Source organism: Carlito syrichta, unplaced genomic scaffold (genome assembly GCF_000164805.1).
Source record: "Carlito syrichta isolate Samal-C Ts95f unplaced genomic scaffold, Tarsius_syrichta-2.0.1 Scaffold305643, whole genome shotgun sequence".
NCBI lineage: Eukaryota > Metazoa > Chordata > Mammalia > Primates > Tarsiidae > Carlito > Carlito syrichta.
Genome location: NW_007249739.1, coordinates 167918 through 184474, shown reverse-complemented (window position 1 = coordinate 184474; position 16557 = coordinate 167918). Strand labels below are relative to the sequence as shown.

At 41.2% G+C, this 16557-nt stretch overlaps 1 protein-coding gene across 1 annotated transcript in view; it reads left to right on the top strand.

The window, feature by feature from the left end:
* Positions 1-12253, top strand: part of TMEM71 (transmembrane protein 71) — a 47798-nt gene extending 35545 nt beyond the window's left edge. The window contains exons 7-9 of the mRNA XM_008061961.1: positions 1263-1324; positions 1426-1486; positions 12163-12253. Coding sequence (XP_008060152.1) covers positions 1263-1324; positions 1426-1486; positions 12163-12253 — 214 coding nt within the window. The remainder of the gene's footprint in view (positions 1-1262; positions 1325-1425; positions 1487-12162) is intronic.
* Positions 12254-16557: the final 4304 nt, after the last annotated feature.

Here is a 16557-nt window from a genome sequence, read left to right as displayed (position 1 = left end):
CAATGAATGAGATTCCTGATGCTCTGCAGCCTCTGTGGCACTTTGTACTGTCAGTTTTGGGGATTTAGCTGTTCTAAGTGATTTGCAGTGATATCTTACTGTTTTGAGTTGCATTGCCCTAATGCTACAATATAGTGAGCATCTGTTACACTTATTTGCCATCTATATATCTTCTTTGGTGAGGTGTCTTTTCTCATTTTAAAAAGTGGGTTGCTTGTTTTCTTATTGTTGAATGTTGAGTTCTTTATATATTCTGGATTGAAGTCCTTTATCAGAGATGTGATTTGCCAATATTTTCTCACAGACTGTACCTTGTTTTTTCATTCTCTTTGCAGTGTCTTTCACAGTGCAATAATTTTCAGTTTCGATAAAGTTCAATTAATCAATTTTTTAAAAATTCCTGGACTGTGAATTTGATGTTGTATTTAAAAACTCATTGCCAAGCCGGGCTCGGTGGCTCAGCCTGTAATCCCGCGCCTTTGGGAGACTGAGGTGAGTGGATTGCCTAAGCCCGCGGGTTCGAGACCCGCCTGGGCAACGAGACCTCCCCCCTCATCAGACGGGCGTGGTAGCGCATGCCTGTAATTCCAGCTACTTGGAAGGCTGAGGCGGAAGGATCGCCGGAGCCCTGCAGTTCGAGGCTGCGGTGGCCGGGAGTGGCCACTGCACTCCAGTCTGGGCGACAGAATAAAAATTTAAAAAAATAAAAAATAAAAATTCATTGCTAAAAACAAGGTCATGTAAAATTTATTCTGCTTTATACCTTTATGATTTACATTTTGGTCTGTGACCCACGTACACCACACCATTATACAAGTCAAATCCTGTGTAATGGTGTGGTGTATATGTTGAGATTCATTCTTTGTACATTTCTAATTGTTCTGGCACCGTTTGTTGAACACACTATATTTTCTTCTTTGAATTGCTTTTGCACATCTGCTAAGATCAGTTTACTAAATTTGTATGGGTCTATTTCTGGGCTGTCTTTTCTCTTCTATTGATCTATATGTCTGTTCTTCTGCCAATGCCACATTATCTTTATTACTGCCATTTTAGAGTGAATCTTTTTTCTTTTTCTTTTTTTATTTCAATAACTTTAGGGGATACAAATGGTTTTTGCTTACATGGACGCATTGTTTAGTGTCAAAGAAGTCTGGGGAGTAAATATTGAAATTGTAAGACTATAGTAAATAGAAAAGACCATCAGGTGGGTTGAAAACACATAATTAGTATGCTAAATGCAAGCAATTCTGTTGTTTCAGATGGTTCATGGGAGAAATATTAGCCGGCATCTTCACATGCTCGTTGATGATAACCGTAGTTTGTAAGTAACTGTTTCCCAAATTACTGCTATGATTCCTATATTTCATCCCAATTTTGGTCATTTTAAAATAATTTTAAAATATTGTCTCTTTTTCACTTAAGATGTTGTGAAAGCATTGTTTCTCAGCCTTGCGAGCTATTTCAAAGCAATTGCCTGTACTGGGTAAGTGTTGCCGGTGTGTACATCATCATTGTTTGGACAAAGATGATCATAATCTGATATCTGAGAATAGCTTCTGCTGCATAATAGATGGCAAGGACTACATACAGGAAGGGTCCTGATCATTCACCCTGAAGACTACTTTCTGCTAAAACCTAATCATATTATCATCTTGCCTCCTAAATTCTCACATCAAAATAGACAGAATTAATTGTTAAGGCAGTGGGAAATTTAAAAAAAAAATTTGAAAAGACGTATCCTTCTAAATCATTTTAAGAGTCTTTTATGGATTCATAGTACTGCACTTGGTCAATACCTCAGATTAAAAGACCTTTATCGTATAGTTTCTCAAATAGCTGGCAAACTGCCCATGAAATGATCTCAGTTACAAACTGTGATTTCTCTGCTCCCTCTTACTCATTTAACGAGCCCCCTGTGTGCTGACTGCCATGGTTCAGCATATTTCAAAGGGTGACTGGGGTCTGGGTGAGATGTTCATGGAATTTCAAATAGTCTGCAAAGCACCATCCTATTGCAAGATAGACTGTGTTAATTGCCTTCATTTCAATATGGCTGCCAGAGGCAAACTCCCACGGCTTGGAGACTGAGGTCTGTTATTTGCTACATCACTCTTGATGCTATGTTTCCCTGTTTAGGAAATCTCTGTGTTAATTCTGAAATCACAAGGGGATGTGGTGAAGATTTATTTTGCTTAGGACTTTGGCCAATATTGATTTACTGACACTTTGAGTGATGCCTCTCAAAATTTTTAGGTATTCCAGGTTTCTGGGGGCTGGCATTGATATGGCTAAGTTTTGTTTAGCTTGATATTTAGAAAATTAGATCTTAGGGTAACCCAAAATATAAATCCTTATTCTTTAAACCCTTAAAAATAATGACATCTGTTTAAAACTCTTCTAAAACTCTCCTTTTCTTCTGATTAGGCAGAGTTGGTTCTCTGGGTCTGTATAGATGCTTAGAGGTGTACCTTAAACAACATTTTCGGCCGGACGTGGTGGCTCAAACCTGTACCCAGCACTTTGGGAGGCTGAGGCAGAAGGATTGCCAGAGCTCAGGGATTTGAGACCAGCTTGGGTGACTTGGTGAGACCTTGTCTCTACAATAAATCAAAAAATAAGCTGAGCATGGTGGTGCATACCTGCAGTTCCAGCTACTTGGAAGACTGAGGTGGAAGGATCACCTGAGCCCAGCAGGTCGAGGTTGCGGTGGCCATGAGCGTGCCACTGCACTCCAGCCTGGGCAACAGAGAGACTCCAACTCAAAGCAAAAAAACAAAAAAATATTGCTACAGGTGTGCATGTGTAGTCAGCTTCATGGACTGAGATAACACATTAGTCAGTGTGGGACTAATAATGCACGGATAAAAGATTTTTCGCCGGCTTGGTGGCTCAGCCTGTAATCCTAACACTTTGGGAGGCCGAGATGAGTGCATTGCCTGAGCCCACAGGTGCAAGACTATCCCAGGCAACTTGGCAAGGCCTTGTCTCTGCAATAAATCAAAAACTTAACTGGGCGTAGTGGCATGTGCCTGTAGTTCCGGCTACTTGGAAGGCTGAGGCAGAAGGATCACCAGAACCCAACAGGTTGAGTCTGCTTTGGGCGAGAGGCGTGCCACTGTCCTCCAGCCTGGGTGATAGAGTGACTCCAACTCAAAAAAAAAAAAAAAAAGATTTTTCACCCCAGGAGCTATTTTGCTACCCAAGTTTCAGAAATGAAAACATTTTTATGGTTTTTCAGACAATGCAAGTTTTATATATCCCTTCTTTCCGGGGTTTAAGATGATCATGTGTAATTAATCAGAAAGACAAGTATCATCTTGTTAGGAAGCTCTGTAAGGAGAGCAGAGTTTCTCAACTTGTAGCATGGGGATTTTCTGCTCTGGAATTAACTGGGGAGCTTGTTTAAAGATAAGATTTCTGGATCTTGATTTCAATACTACTGAATCAAAATTTCTGAGAGGTCTTTATTTTTTAACAGTCTCTCCAGGTAATTGTTTGCATATCAGCTATGAGGCTCTTGAAAAGACTATTTCTTTTTTTTTTTTTTTCTTGAGTCGGAGTGTCAATCTGTCGCCCAGTCTGGAGTGCAGTGGCATGCTTACAGCCACCGCAGTCTTGACCTGCTGGGCGCAAGTGATTTTTCCACTTTGACCTTTCAAGTAGCTGGAACTACAGGCATGTGCCACCACACCCAGCTAATACATATACATATATTTTTTTGGATTTATTGTAGAAACGCAGTCTCACCATGTTGCCCAGCCTGGGTTCGAAACCCTGGACTCAGGCAATCCTCTCGCCTTAGTCTCCCAAAGTGCTGGGATTACAGGTGTGAGCCACTGCGCTCAACTGGAAAGACTATTTCTAAAATCTTTTCCCTTTGATTTCTGAAATGTCACCACTTATCTGATCAAATCTCTATTGAGAACAGTCTTGTAATATGTTCTATACTGTCCAGGGTACCCAGTTCAACTCAACTGACATTGATGGAGTATCTATATGGGTTAGAACCCATCACTATGTGCCAGTGCCAAGGTATGTGGCTGGCTTTGCAATTTCAGAGTCTTGTTTGAGTAACAGATATGTAAAGGGCAAGGTGAAGATGCAATTTAATGTAGTAAGTGCAAATATAGGGTTAACACAGAGGCCAGGGAGCACCGGGAGGCAGGTTTCCCTAGACTAGGAGGATTGGAAAGTGCGGGCAGGGAAAGCTGCCAATAGCTGACCAGCAGGAGTTATATCGCCTGCTGTTTCCCCAGCATCTCCCACGGCTCTGAGCTCACTGTTTGCTTTCTCCTGAAAGAAATTACATCAAGACAGTATTTCTGTCCCAAATACACACGTATCTACAGACACATTTATGGAATAGGTTCCCTTCTTTGATTATGTATTACTAGTTTTAACTTGTCCTCTTCTTCTCATTCTACTTCTTTTCCAGTTTCCTACCACCCAGCCTCATACACACACACACACACACACACACACACACACACACACTTGCACTTGCGTTTAAGACCCGTGAAAACAAGGACTATTGACTTCACTTTTGTATCTACCTCAATGCCTTGAAAATAGCAGGTACTCTCTAAATATTCATTAAATTAAATATATTTGCTGTATCACTTCTTGAAGCCCTTCCTTGACAGCCAAGAGCTCTGCCTGGATATTAATGATTTTACAACCTTTTCCCTCTTAGATAAACATATGCGGAAATGAATAAGCCAAAGACATAGTTATTAATATCAAGAGTCAGGAATGACTCACATGTCTCCACTAACAATCAATGATGAGAATCTAAGGAAGTAGAGGACCAGCATTGAATTCGGTTCAGCAAACATTAGTGCAGATGCACCGCACAGGCCCATCCTGCGCTGCGCAAGTTCAGATTAGATTAGATGCCTGACCACTGTATATTTCTCAAGTCAAATCCCTTTGCATAATACAACACAATTCTTATGCAACTGCTTTCCTCATGAAATGTCAAGTGTATGAAGACAGGGGCTGTCTAATTGTTTGCTGTTGGCCTGAATGTTCCTTGCAAATAAGGGTCAACACAGGTCTCCCATGTTGCCAATGTGTCAGCATCAGTCGTGCACAATTTGCACATTGATGACTGCACAGTGACAAAATGGGTAACTTCTGTTCTCTCTTAGATGAGGAATGTGTGTTTATCTACTTGTTGAATGAATACATAAATTTTAGGGAATAAAAATATAAGGGAAACCCATGTGTTACTCACTAGAGCTGTTCTACTCTGGGGGTAGTGCTGGTGGGAAGAGAAAACAATATGGAATGGTAGTTAACTAAGTATCAAGCTGGGCTGAGGGACTGAAACTCCTGCAGCCTTTCAGACAAAAAGGAGATCCCCATGAACTGCCAGGATAAAAACTAAAAGTTACTCTCAGCGGGGCTCCAACTCCTCTAGTTGTGATTGTTCAAACCGGTTGTGTGTGTGTACTTCTGTGTGCACTCATGCCTACAGTGATCTGATACTACATTTCCTGTGTATGTGGATGAATTATGCATTTCTTTTCTCCTTTTTCCAATCTAGGTTTGCCAAAATTTGACAACCATTTAGGAGTGGCTCTGATGAGTGTCTTCAATCTGAATATCCAGAAATTGTCTGACTTAGAGTCTCCTTGGAATCAAATGCTTTATTGGAAAGGAATGAGCAACTGGATAATTGAGAACATTTTATTTTATTTTTTTGAGTTGGAGTCTCACTCTGTTGCCCAGGCTGGAGTGCAGTGACACACTCATAGCCACCACAGCCTCAATCTGCTGAGTTCAGGTCATTCTTTTGCCTCAACCTTCCCAGTAACTGGAACCACAGGTGCAGTCCATCATGCCCAGCTAATTTTTTGATTTATTGTACAGATGAGGTCTTGCCATGTTGCCCAGACGGGTCTCGAACCCATGAGCTGTCAATCCTCTCGCCTCTGCCTCCCAAAGTGCTAGGATTACAGGCATGAACCACTGTGCCCATCTTGAGAAGAAACATTCTAATGACTGTGGGAGTTTTCCAAAAAGAGTCTCAGGTTCCCTTCATAATTGTAATATGCTCATGAGCATTTTAATTTGCCCTTGCTTTGCAAACATTAGCAGTTGATGGGGAATAAGATAGAGAACAGAACACCTGAAGTAAATAGTCTTCTATTATTTCCTAAGGCAGTGGGTCTCAGTCATTAATTTTCTCTAGAGGATTCTGGGAGAAGCTTGTAACATTTCAGATTCCCAGGCTTGTCCTCATGCACCTCTCCCTTGCCGAGCTGCTTTGATTGAACAGTGAAAACAAGTTTATGTAATCAATGCCAACTTGAACATACATAAGTGCTGTTTGTACATAAAATATAATGCTATACCAGTTTGTCATTCTCCTCCAAGGAGTGGCTTGATACTAGGTGGTGACTGTCGGTGATGGTGGATGGAAAATGGGCAGGAGAGAGCTGTTTTCTGGAAGGTACATTTTTTTTCCCAAATATTTTATCTTAAAGATGCGGGGTACTATTCAAGAGGTACATTTTTCTTTTGAACCATTTTCTTCATTAAGGTTTTAACCTTCTTGAGGCCCGCGATTACCTTTCACTTAGGTTGCAATTAAAATAAAGGTATAATACAGGAAAAAAGACCTTAAGAGCAAAATAAAACATTAGAGTGCATGAAAACATTTGAATGGTGCACGTGTAACAAGTGGCTGTAGAAGGTTCTTCTTTTCCAAACCTCTCACTTGGTGTATGTTCATAAAGCAAATGTGACCTGCATTTCAAATTTGTCCTATGTGACATTCTCCGACTAAAAACTCTTGTGTGCAGAAAATTGTCTTTGCTTGAAATGGTGATGCCAAAATATCTCTTTATGTCATTTGCATTTAGTGCATTTTTGGTTGGAAAAAATTACATATATATATATATATATATATATATACACACATCGACATACAAAAAATTACATCCAAAAATTACATATAGGTATATAATTGAGCAATCACAGAGGAACATCATTACTTGAATGCTATATTTCCTATCCCTTGCTTAACAAATCACCACAAACTGGGGAACTTGCAGCAACACAAAGTTACCATTATATAGTTCTGAAGTTCAGAAACCTAAAATGGAGGTGTCAGCAAAGGATTTTTTTTTTTTTCCTGGAGACTTCAGGAAAGAATCTGGATCCTTACCTCTTTTAGCTTCTAGTGGCTGCCTGTATTCCTGGGCTTGTGGCACACAGCTCTGATCTCTGATCTCACACAACTTCCATGTCACCACCCTCTTCTCTTCTGCAGTAAAATCTCCCTCTGCCCCCTCTTTAAGGATCCCTTGAGACTGTACTTAGGACCCACTCTGATAATCCACAATAATCTCCCCATCTAAAACTCTTGACCTTAGCTGGGTGTGGTAGTTCCCACTACTTGAAAGACTGAGGCAGAAGGATCGCTGGAGCCCAGCAGGTCGAGGCTGCGGTGGCCTGGAGCATGCTGCTGCACTCCAGTCTGGGCAACAGTGAGACTCCAATTCAAAATAAAAATCAAAATAAAAAAATAAAACTCTTGACTTAATCACACCCACAAAGCCCCTTTTACCCCGTAAGGTAACATTCCTAGGTTCCTGTGACTGGAACCTGGATATCTTTGGGGACTGTTAGTATACCCACCACAGTCATATTTTCGATAGGTTTGCACAATAATTTAGTAAATCTGGGATGTGTCCCATACATTTGCCTGTTTAACAAGTGATCAGAAGAAGGTGTCAATCCTTACGTATGGAATTCTTTAAAGAGTTCAGTATGGAATTGGAGCTTTCATTTGATATTCAATTAGGAGAGCTTTCATTGAGAATTGCTATGTGTCCTGTGTCTACATGTTACATTCATTTTTCAACAGGGCCACATGTTTTAAAAGATCATGCCTTTCAAAGTAAGATGTTGAAATAACAATAATTATTTATGTGCATATAGCACTTTATTGTGTACAGGGAAACTTTCTGCCAGGTTATATGAGTTTCCTGTGGCTACTGCAAAAAATTATCACAGATTTAGTGGCTTAAAACAATACACATGTTTTTTTACAGTTCTGGAGATCAGATACTCAAAATGAGTCTTACAAAGCTAAAATCCAGGTATCAGTGGGTGATGGTCCTTCTGGGGGATCCAGGGGAGAATCCATTTCCTTCCCTCTTTCAGCTTCTAGAGACAGCTTGTAGCCCATGGATATTCCATGGTCCCTTTCCTCATCTGCATCACTGAATGTCAGTGCTCTGCCAGTGGCCAGCCTGAATCCTCTGAGGGTCCTATTTGTCATTGCAGCCCTAGCAGCAGGAAACCTGTTTGTAAAGAACAGTATCCAAAGTGCGCAACAAATTTTCAGTGATCTGGAATCTATTCCTTGGGAACTGATTACTCTGTTAAAGTTTGTAGTCATAATCAGAATATGATTCTAGTTTTATTTTTAAATTCATTCTGTAAGTGTACATTTAGTCCAACCATGTGCCAAGAGTCACTCTAACCCCTGGGGATATGACAATGAAAAAGACAGATAAGTTTCCTGCACTGAAAAGACATCTAATTTATGTACGTTCCTTTCACTCTGTGAAATAAACAGAACAGCCATTTTAAAGAAAAGTTTATTATTGAAGTTCAGAAAACAGTGTAAAACAAAGGTGTAATTTCATACATTATTATAAGGCAAATGTTCTATCTTAGTTCATCTTGTGTTGCCATAACAGAATATCACAGATTATGTAATTACAAAGAAAAGAAATGTATTTCCCACAGTTCTGGAGGTTGGGAAGTTGGATATCAAGGTTCTGGCATCTGATGAGGGTTCTTCTTGTTGCATCCTCTCATAGAAAAAGGTTAGAGGGTGAGAGGGAGACAGAGGAAGAAGGGATGAACTCATCTTTCTATTAGAAGCCCACCCCCATGATAACTAACCCACTCCCTCAATAACACCCTTTATCCCTTCACGAGGGCAGAGCCTTCATGATCTAAAGACCTCTTAAATGTCCCACCTCTCAACGCTGTACATTAGGGATTAAGTTTCCAACACATGAACTTTGAGGAACACATTCAACCCATAGCATGCTGTTCTAAGGACCAAACATGAAAGGAGACAAAATCTTGCTAGCCCTCCAGGTACCCTCTCCCTACACCCCTGCCCTCAAAGTAACCACAATGCTGAGTTTATGATAATAACCTCTGTACCTTGTTTTGTAGATTTATTACCAGAATACATTCCTATATCCTATAGTATTGCTCTGCCTGCTTTTATTTCTTTGCTTAATAGATTTTGGGGTCTCTTTTAATGCATAGTTTCTGCCCCGAATTTCCATTACTTTCTGACCTCTGATGTTTGTAACTTGTAAAAACGGAATCATTCATCTTACAGAGTTTACTCAATTGGAATTTTGCTGATTGCATTCCTGTGGTACAGTTTAATGTTTCCCTCAGTCTTCTGTGTTTCCTGCCAACTGATCGTTGATGGTAGAGGCTTAATCATCTTTAGTTTGGGGTTTTGTGAGAAACAACTACTTCATGGGTGTTGTCATAATCTTCATCAAGTGGCATATAATTCTTTTTGTGTTTTCTGCAGCCATTTCTGCTCAACACTTCGAACTTTCACTCATTAGGGGTTGAAAAATACTGATGTTTTAATTTTATCATAACTTTTTTATTTGTTTGTTGGAATATGTCTGTACAGAGAGACAACTGCCATCTGATTGCCCAGTAGTTCAGTTTTTATAGAAAAAAATACATACATTGCTGAGTCTCTTCCTTTATTTACCAATTTTCAAAACAAGAGTTAATTTCTTAGTATCTTTTAAAGGTGGCAAGGATGCTATGTATAATAATCATTTTTTCATATGGAAGAACTATGTTCAGTATATAGATTTGCTCAGAATGTATGCCTTCTAACTTCCAAACTCAATGTACTTTGTAACTAATCAAGATGCTGAAAAGATTGGGAAACTATGTCAAAGTGTTTAAAAATGCGTACAGAATAACTCAACTGTTAGAATTCAATCAAAGTTTGTTTCTTGAGAGCATACTACCTACAAGAACTGAGCCAGATACAGATGTTCTAAAATGTGGTGCCTGCCCTCAAGAAACTTGCTCGCTAATAGGGGAAACAAGGAGTTCCATAAAGCAAGAAGGACAAGACCACAAGACTGATACTGACAGAAGGTGATGTGGAGCATTTCAACTCACCCACTGTCATAGTCTGCTCAGTCTGATCTAACAAAATACCATAGACTTAGTGGCTTAAGCAACACACAATGATTTATTATGGTTCTGAAACCTGGGAAGTTCACCAAGCACCAGCTGACCCAGAGTCTAGTGAGGTTGTCTTCCTAGCTTGAAGATGTCTGTCTTCTTATATCTGTACATGTTGCAGAAAGAGATCCAAAATCTTCTCCTCTTGCAGAGAGGAAAGATTCCATTCATGGTGGGGGGTTGTGATCCAATTATTTCTCAAAGTCCCCACCTGTAAACACCATCACATCGGGGATTAGAACTTCAACATAGAAATTTGGGGGGAACAAAAACATTTAGTGCATAATAACCACTTAACCAAAATGTGAATCCAACACATAATAGAGATTCAATATTAGCTGAAATGAAAATCACTTTTTTGACCTGCAGTTCTTCTAAAGACCTTTTCTAGATAGATGTTGTGCTCTAGAAAATAAAAGTAATTTACATTTGTTCTAGCTCACTTATCAATCTATGAATTCAATCCATCATTACAGTTGTTGATCACCTGATAATTACCTGGCACTTGCTGGGAACCAAGATTTTTTTTTTTTTAAATGAAAGAAGGGCAATCCTACTCTCAAGGAGCAGATGTCATAGCAGACTGAGAACTGGCTAAGCATGTAATTACAAGTGTCAGATATACTTAAGAGCCAAAAATTGCATTTCTTTGAAAACATTTACAAAGTCAGAATTTTCAGTAATTTAGATGAATTCCTCCTCTAGGTTAATGGGAGTTGTGGTGTTGTGTTTTCTTCTTGAGAGCAGAGGTGGATGAGGCATGAAAGAAGCAAAGTGTCAAAAACAGGGACAAAAAAGTAGAAGAAATCATCACCGTTGTATAAGCGAACAGCAATAAGAAATACAATCAGGAAATTTATCCTATGCCTGTTCTTGCCTCTGGCAATGTTACACTGCATGTTCTATTTAATCCCATCACAACCTCCCTAGGCAGATATGATGGTTAATCCTATGTGTCAATCTGGATATAAATACTAGTTGTTTGGTCAACGCTAGTCTAGATGTTGCTGTGCCAGTACCTTGAGGATGTGGTTTTGTTTACTATCAATTGATGTTAAATTAGGCAGAGGATTCTCTGTGATGTGGGTGGGGCTCCCCCAATCCCTCGGAATCCTTAAGAGCAAAGACTGAGGTTTACCAAAGAAGAAAAAACATCCGCCTCCAGACTGCAACATAAACTCCTGCTGGAACTTCCAGCCTGTAGAGTGAATATTGTAACATGTTCTCCTATCTGAATCTCCAAGCTGCAAGATTACTCTGTGGATTTTGAACTTGCCAGGCTCCACAATTGTGTAAGTTAATTCCTTAAAAATCTGTGTGTGTACACGCACACACACACACCTATATGCGTGCCACATTCATTAAGGTTCTCTAGAGAAACAAAACAAAGAGGCCATATAATATTATGTATATGTATATTTTCTATGTATATACATAAAATATTTATTTATACCACATCACACTGTAACCAACAGGTTATATGGTAAATGTGTGATATAATATTTATAATATTTACCCCATTGGTTCTGTGTCTCTGGACAACCCCGACTAATACGGCAGGTATGGTCATTTTATACATTTAATAGATAACCTTAGAGAGACTTGATAACTTTCTCAAAGGTTTCCCAAGAGGGTGAATGAGAGATCTCGGTTTCCAAGCTACTTCTGTCTGACCCACTGCTCTTGCTTGCCCCGCTATTGATTGCTGCGGAGAAGGTTACGTGAGAGGGTCCTGGTGGCCTGAAGATGAAATGCAGCACAAGTTGCTCTCACCAGAAATGCTAACTCAGGAGGAAGCTTTCTGTGAGGCAAAAGATTAAATAAAAAGAGTTATGTTTCAGGGACAGCAGTGACCTTTACCCTGCTTCTTGTTTCAAATCTGGTTTCTCATAGATGTGGCCTGGAAGATTGCAACGTAAGAGTTACATTGTGTGACACTGGACTGCTCAAGGGCCTCTGCTTCCAGAGGCTTTTGCAGCTGTAGAGCTCATCAAAGGAGCTGCCATTTGGATGGAGCATGTACTGTGTGCCAGGGGAGTTATCCTCCTTATCTGTAATCCTCACCACGGTCCTGCCAAGGATGGTGCTTGGCTTTGGTCAGCTTCCTCAGAAGACAAACCCACTCATTGTCCAGTGGGCCAGTCAGCATCCGTGCCATTGACTGTGTATGGCCTCCAGGTTTGTCTGGTGCGCCTTCTCTTAATTGCCTCAGACTGGAGAGTGCCATGTCCCTGTCCTTGGAGGGTTGGTCATGTGACCCCGCTTATGCAAGGTGATCCGGGAAAGTAGGAAGGCACATGGATCTTTGGCCAGCGTTCGCAGCTCTGCCATACCCATCCCCAATCTAAAGATAAGGAAGGCAAGTCTCAGGGAGGATATATGGCTGGCCCTTAATCACCCAACTCAGAAGAGTCAGAGCCAGCCTCTTCCACCCCAGATCTCTAAGGCACCTAATGCCATTTCCTCACATCCCTGCCGCCCGCACACCTCTCCTGCAATGCTTCTGCAAGCAGGTATCTTCTGAGGTTACTTCAAAACAGCTCAGGTGCAAAAGGAGGTGCCTGAGCTGCAGGGGAGGTCAACCATCACCCCCAAAAGCAGTCCCACTATAGCTCAGACAATGCAGCAGAAACAGCCACCTGCCAACTTGGCATGCTTTGCATGCCACATTTCCCTACCAGGCCTTGATGAAGGTCTGATCGTGTATTTTTAAACAATCTCTCCCACTGTGCTGGCTGGATCCCCTCCATCTGTCCCATGCTGGGTGAAATCTGCTACAGCTGCAAGGTACACCTGCTAGAAGCCAGGCAGAGTACTTGAGGGTGGGGGCAATCGAGCAGATGCATGTAAGAGCTGGTAGCCATCTTGCAAAAAATTTCTTATCCTTTGTAGCCTTAAAGGAGATTAAAAAAAAAAAAATGAAAGGGAAAAACAAAGGCTGGTGTGTCCGGACTTGCATTTTCAATGCAAAATGATACTTTGCATTTGCACTGTGGGGAGAGAGGGTACTCCCCTCCTCCAGCCCAGTCCAAATTGAAACAGCATACCTTTGTGTGGGTGAAACTCATGTTCAGGCTGCAAGTGATCCGCTGTGGGGGAGACAGCTGAAACTCAGTGCCAGCAGTTCCATTTTATCCTCTTTTTTTTCCCCAGTAAAAGAAAAAAAAAATCAAGAACCACATTCTAGAGCCTTCCATCTTTGTTTCTTCTCCTGCTGCATTCTTAGAACACTTGCAAAACAGTATAGACTGATACCCCAGCTCTGGAGTCAGACTAGGTCTAAGGCTGGGCTGTGACCCAGCTACTTAACTGCGGTCACTTTGGACAAGCTGTTTCACCTTTCTAAGCCTTAGTTTCCTGATCTTTAACATGAAATGAAATCATTACCTAATTTATAGCATTTTATGAGATGTAAGCACATCCGTGCAGGCAAAGTGCATAACGTTTAACACAGGGCTAGATACAAAGTTAGCTCTTCCAAAGTGGAAGCTGCAACTATTATTATAGTTGTTGTAGTAGCAGTAGTAGTTACATTAGTTTGTAGTATTATGACTTCTGAGACAATGGAAATACTTCAGTTAGTGGGTAAGATGGGAGAAGGGAGACTCGCTATAGGCTGAGGTTTGGCCAAGGTTGTGTTAATCTAACTGAATAAATACTTCTTTCAATATTTAACACCATGTGCAGTAGTATAAAGACAAAAACATGGATTCTGTCATCAGTCAGACATACATGCGGACTTAGATGTAAAGACACAGACACAGACGCAGACAGACGCAGAAACTGACACAGACCCACAGATACGCAGACGCAGAAGCAGAAGCAGACATAGACCTCGGCTGTCATGCCATTTATAGCTTTGTGACATTGGATTATTACTCAACTTCTTTGGATCTCATTTTCCCCATCTATAAACAGGCATGATTTCCTAACTTGTGGCCTTCTTTGAGGTGCTTACTACTGTATGGAAGAATCATACCACTTTATTGTCACAGAGAAGACCAAATGAGATAAATGAGCTTCTAGAGTGGCAGGAGAGAGGATTGACTTTAAAAATAACATCTTGAATTTAATTTCCCATATTTTGAAAGTGACTCACCATCGTTTTATTTAAATAGAAGGAGAAAATCCAAAAAAGCAAAAGAGAAAAAAAATTACACATCATCCCTCAACTCAAGGGCAGCCACTGCCAACATCTTGGTGTCTATCCCAGAAAACTGTCTTGCTTGCAAGGTTGATGAGAAGTGAAAGCAGGCCATCGAGAGAGAACTGGGGGTCTGGGAGCGGCTGCCATCTGGGGTCAATCACGTGGCCATTGCCCGGTTGGAAGTAGAGGGCTCTACCAGATGACGGGCCCAGCCCCCTGCTAGGATTTACTATAAGGGAAGTGCCATCAGCTGTCACACTGCACCAATGTCATCACACTCCCCACCCCCAATGTGGGGGCAAGATGGCCAAACAATAAAAGTTAAACTAAAATCTAATTCATTCAGTGTATCCTCCACCCCTCCCTTCCCAGCCCAACTCCCCACTCCCCCACACACCTTTTTCCTTTCAACTCTCAGCTTCTATGTTAATTCCGAGGTCTATGCAGCTTAAGGGCTCACAGTCTAATAAGTAAGGTAGACAAAGAGTTAGTGACAAGAAATAAGATGGAGACGAATTCAGGCAGCTGTACCTACCTCTGCCTAGATAAGAGGAAGACAGGCAGAGAATCTTCCCGGGCATCCTCTGTGCTTCCCTCTACGGTGTTTAGCCCACTATTCTAGGTCCAGTGTCCACCTTTCTTCATAACTACAGGCTTCAAGAGGGTAGAGAACATTTTATCTATGTCACTCTGTCCTCAGTGCTCTGAGGGTGCAGGGGGTACTCAGTAAATTTGACCAGACAGATGCTAATGAAAGAAAATGTGAGCTGAGTGCTGTTTGCAGTGAACATTTGTTGTCTTGCTCGGTATCCCAGTGCTATGGTTTAAATATTTATCCCCTTCAAAACTCAAGCTGAAATTTAATTGCCATTGTAATAGTATCCAGAGGCAGGACCCTTCAAGGATGATTAGATCATGGGAGTTCCGACCTCACGGATGGCATTTGTGCCATTATGAAAGGGCAAGTTCAGCCCCCTCCTGTTCTGCCTTTTCTTTTGCCTCCCTCCATAAGATATCAGAGCACGAAGGTCCTCGTAAGATGCTGGCCCCTCAATCTTGAACCTCCCAGCTTCCAGGCCTGTAACCCAACCAATTTCTGTTCATTATACATTACCCAGTCTGTGGTGGTCTGTTGTGGCAGACAAAATGGACCAACATACTCCATATTCCTTCCTCTCCTATTCTGCTGTCTATAATACTTCATTCTTTGGGTAACTACCCCTCCCTCCTACCACAGATGATAGTGAGACTACTGAACTCTAACCCAGACCCCAAACCCTGAGAAAAATGGAAGCATGAGACACAAACATGGCTAATCAGATTCTTTTTCTTCCAGAGATGGGAGGAAGCCTAGGAGCAGATGCTGGCTTCCCCCAAAGCCGGGTTGATTGGATCTTTCAATCACAAGACTTCCATGCCTTTCCATTTGATCACTTTTAGACATTTTAGTTAGTCAGAACACATTTATCGCAATTATACTACAAAAAAGAATGAAATATATACCTAAGATGCTCTTTTTTCTTTAAAAAGTTTGATTGGGGCGAAATCCACAGAAAACACGGAACCAACCATCTGCCTATGGAGGCTGGACTGGATTTTAAAAAATGTGGCACATACACACAATGAAATAGTATGCAGCCATGAAGAAGGACAAACATATGGACTTTGCAGCCACTTGGACGGATTTAGAATCAATCATACTCAGTGATCTATCACAGAAACAAAGAACAGAGTATCATATGTTCTCATTCATAAGCAGACCTTGAACAATTATCATAATACTATAAGAAAGGGATTGGCAGTGGTGGGAAATTGCCAGGGGAGGAGGGGCAGGATTGGCAGTTGAGAGAAACTGCTAGGAGAGGGAGGGGCACACATCATCAGTAAAGGTACCTGCACAATCAACATGTGTATACCTAGCCCTGAATTGTACCCCACATCTTTAAAATAAATTTTTTTTAAAAAAAGAAATCCACATAACACAACATTAACCACTTAAAAGTGCATAATCCAGGCCGGGCTCGGGGGCTCAGCCTGTCATCCCGCGCCTTTGGGAGGCTGAGGTGAGTGGATGGCCTGAGCCTGCGGGTTCGAGACCCGCCTGGGCAGCGAGACTTCATTTTTCCAGTAAATCAAAAAAT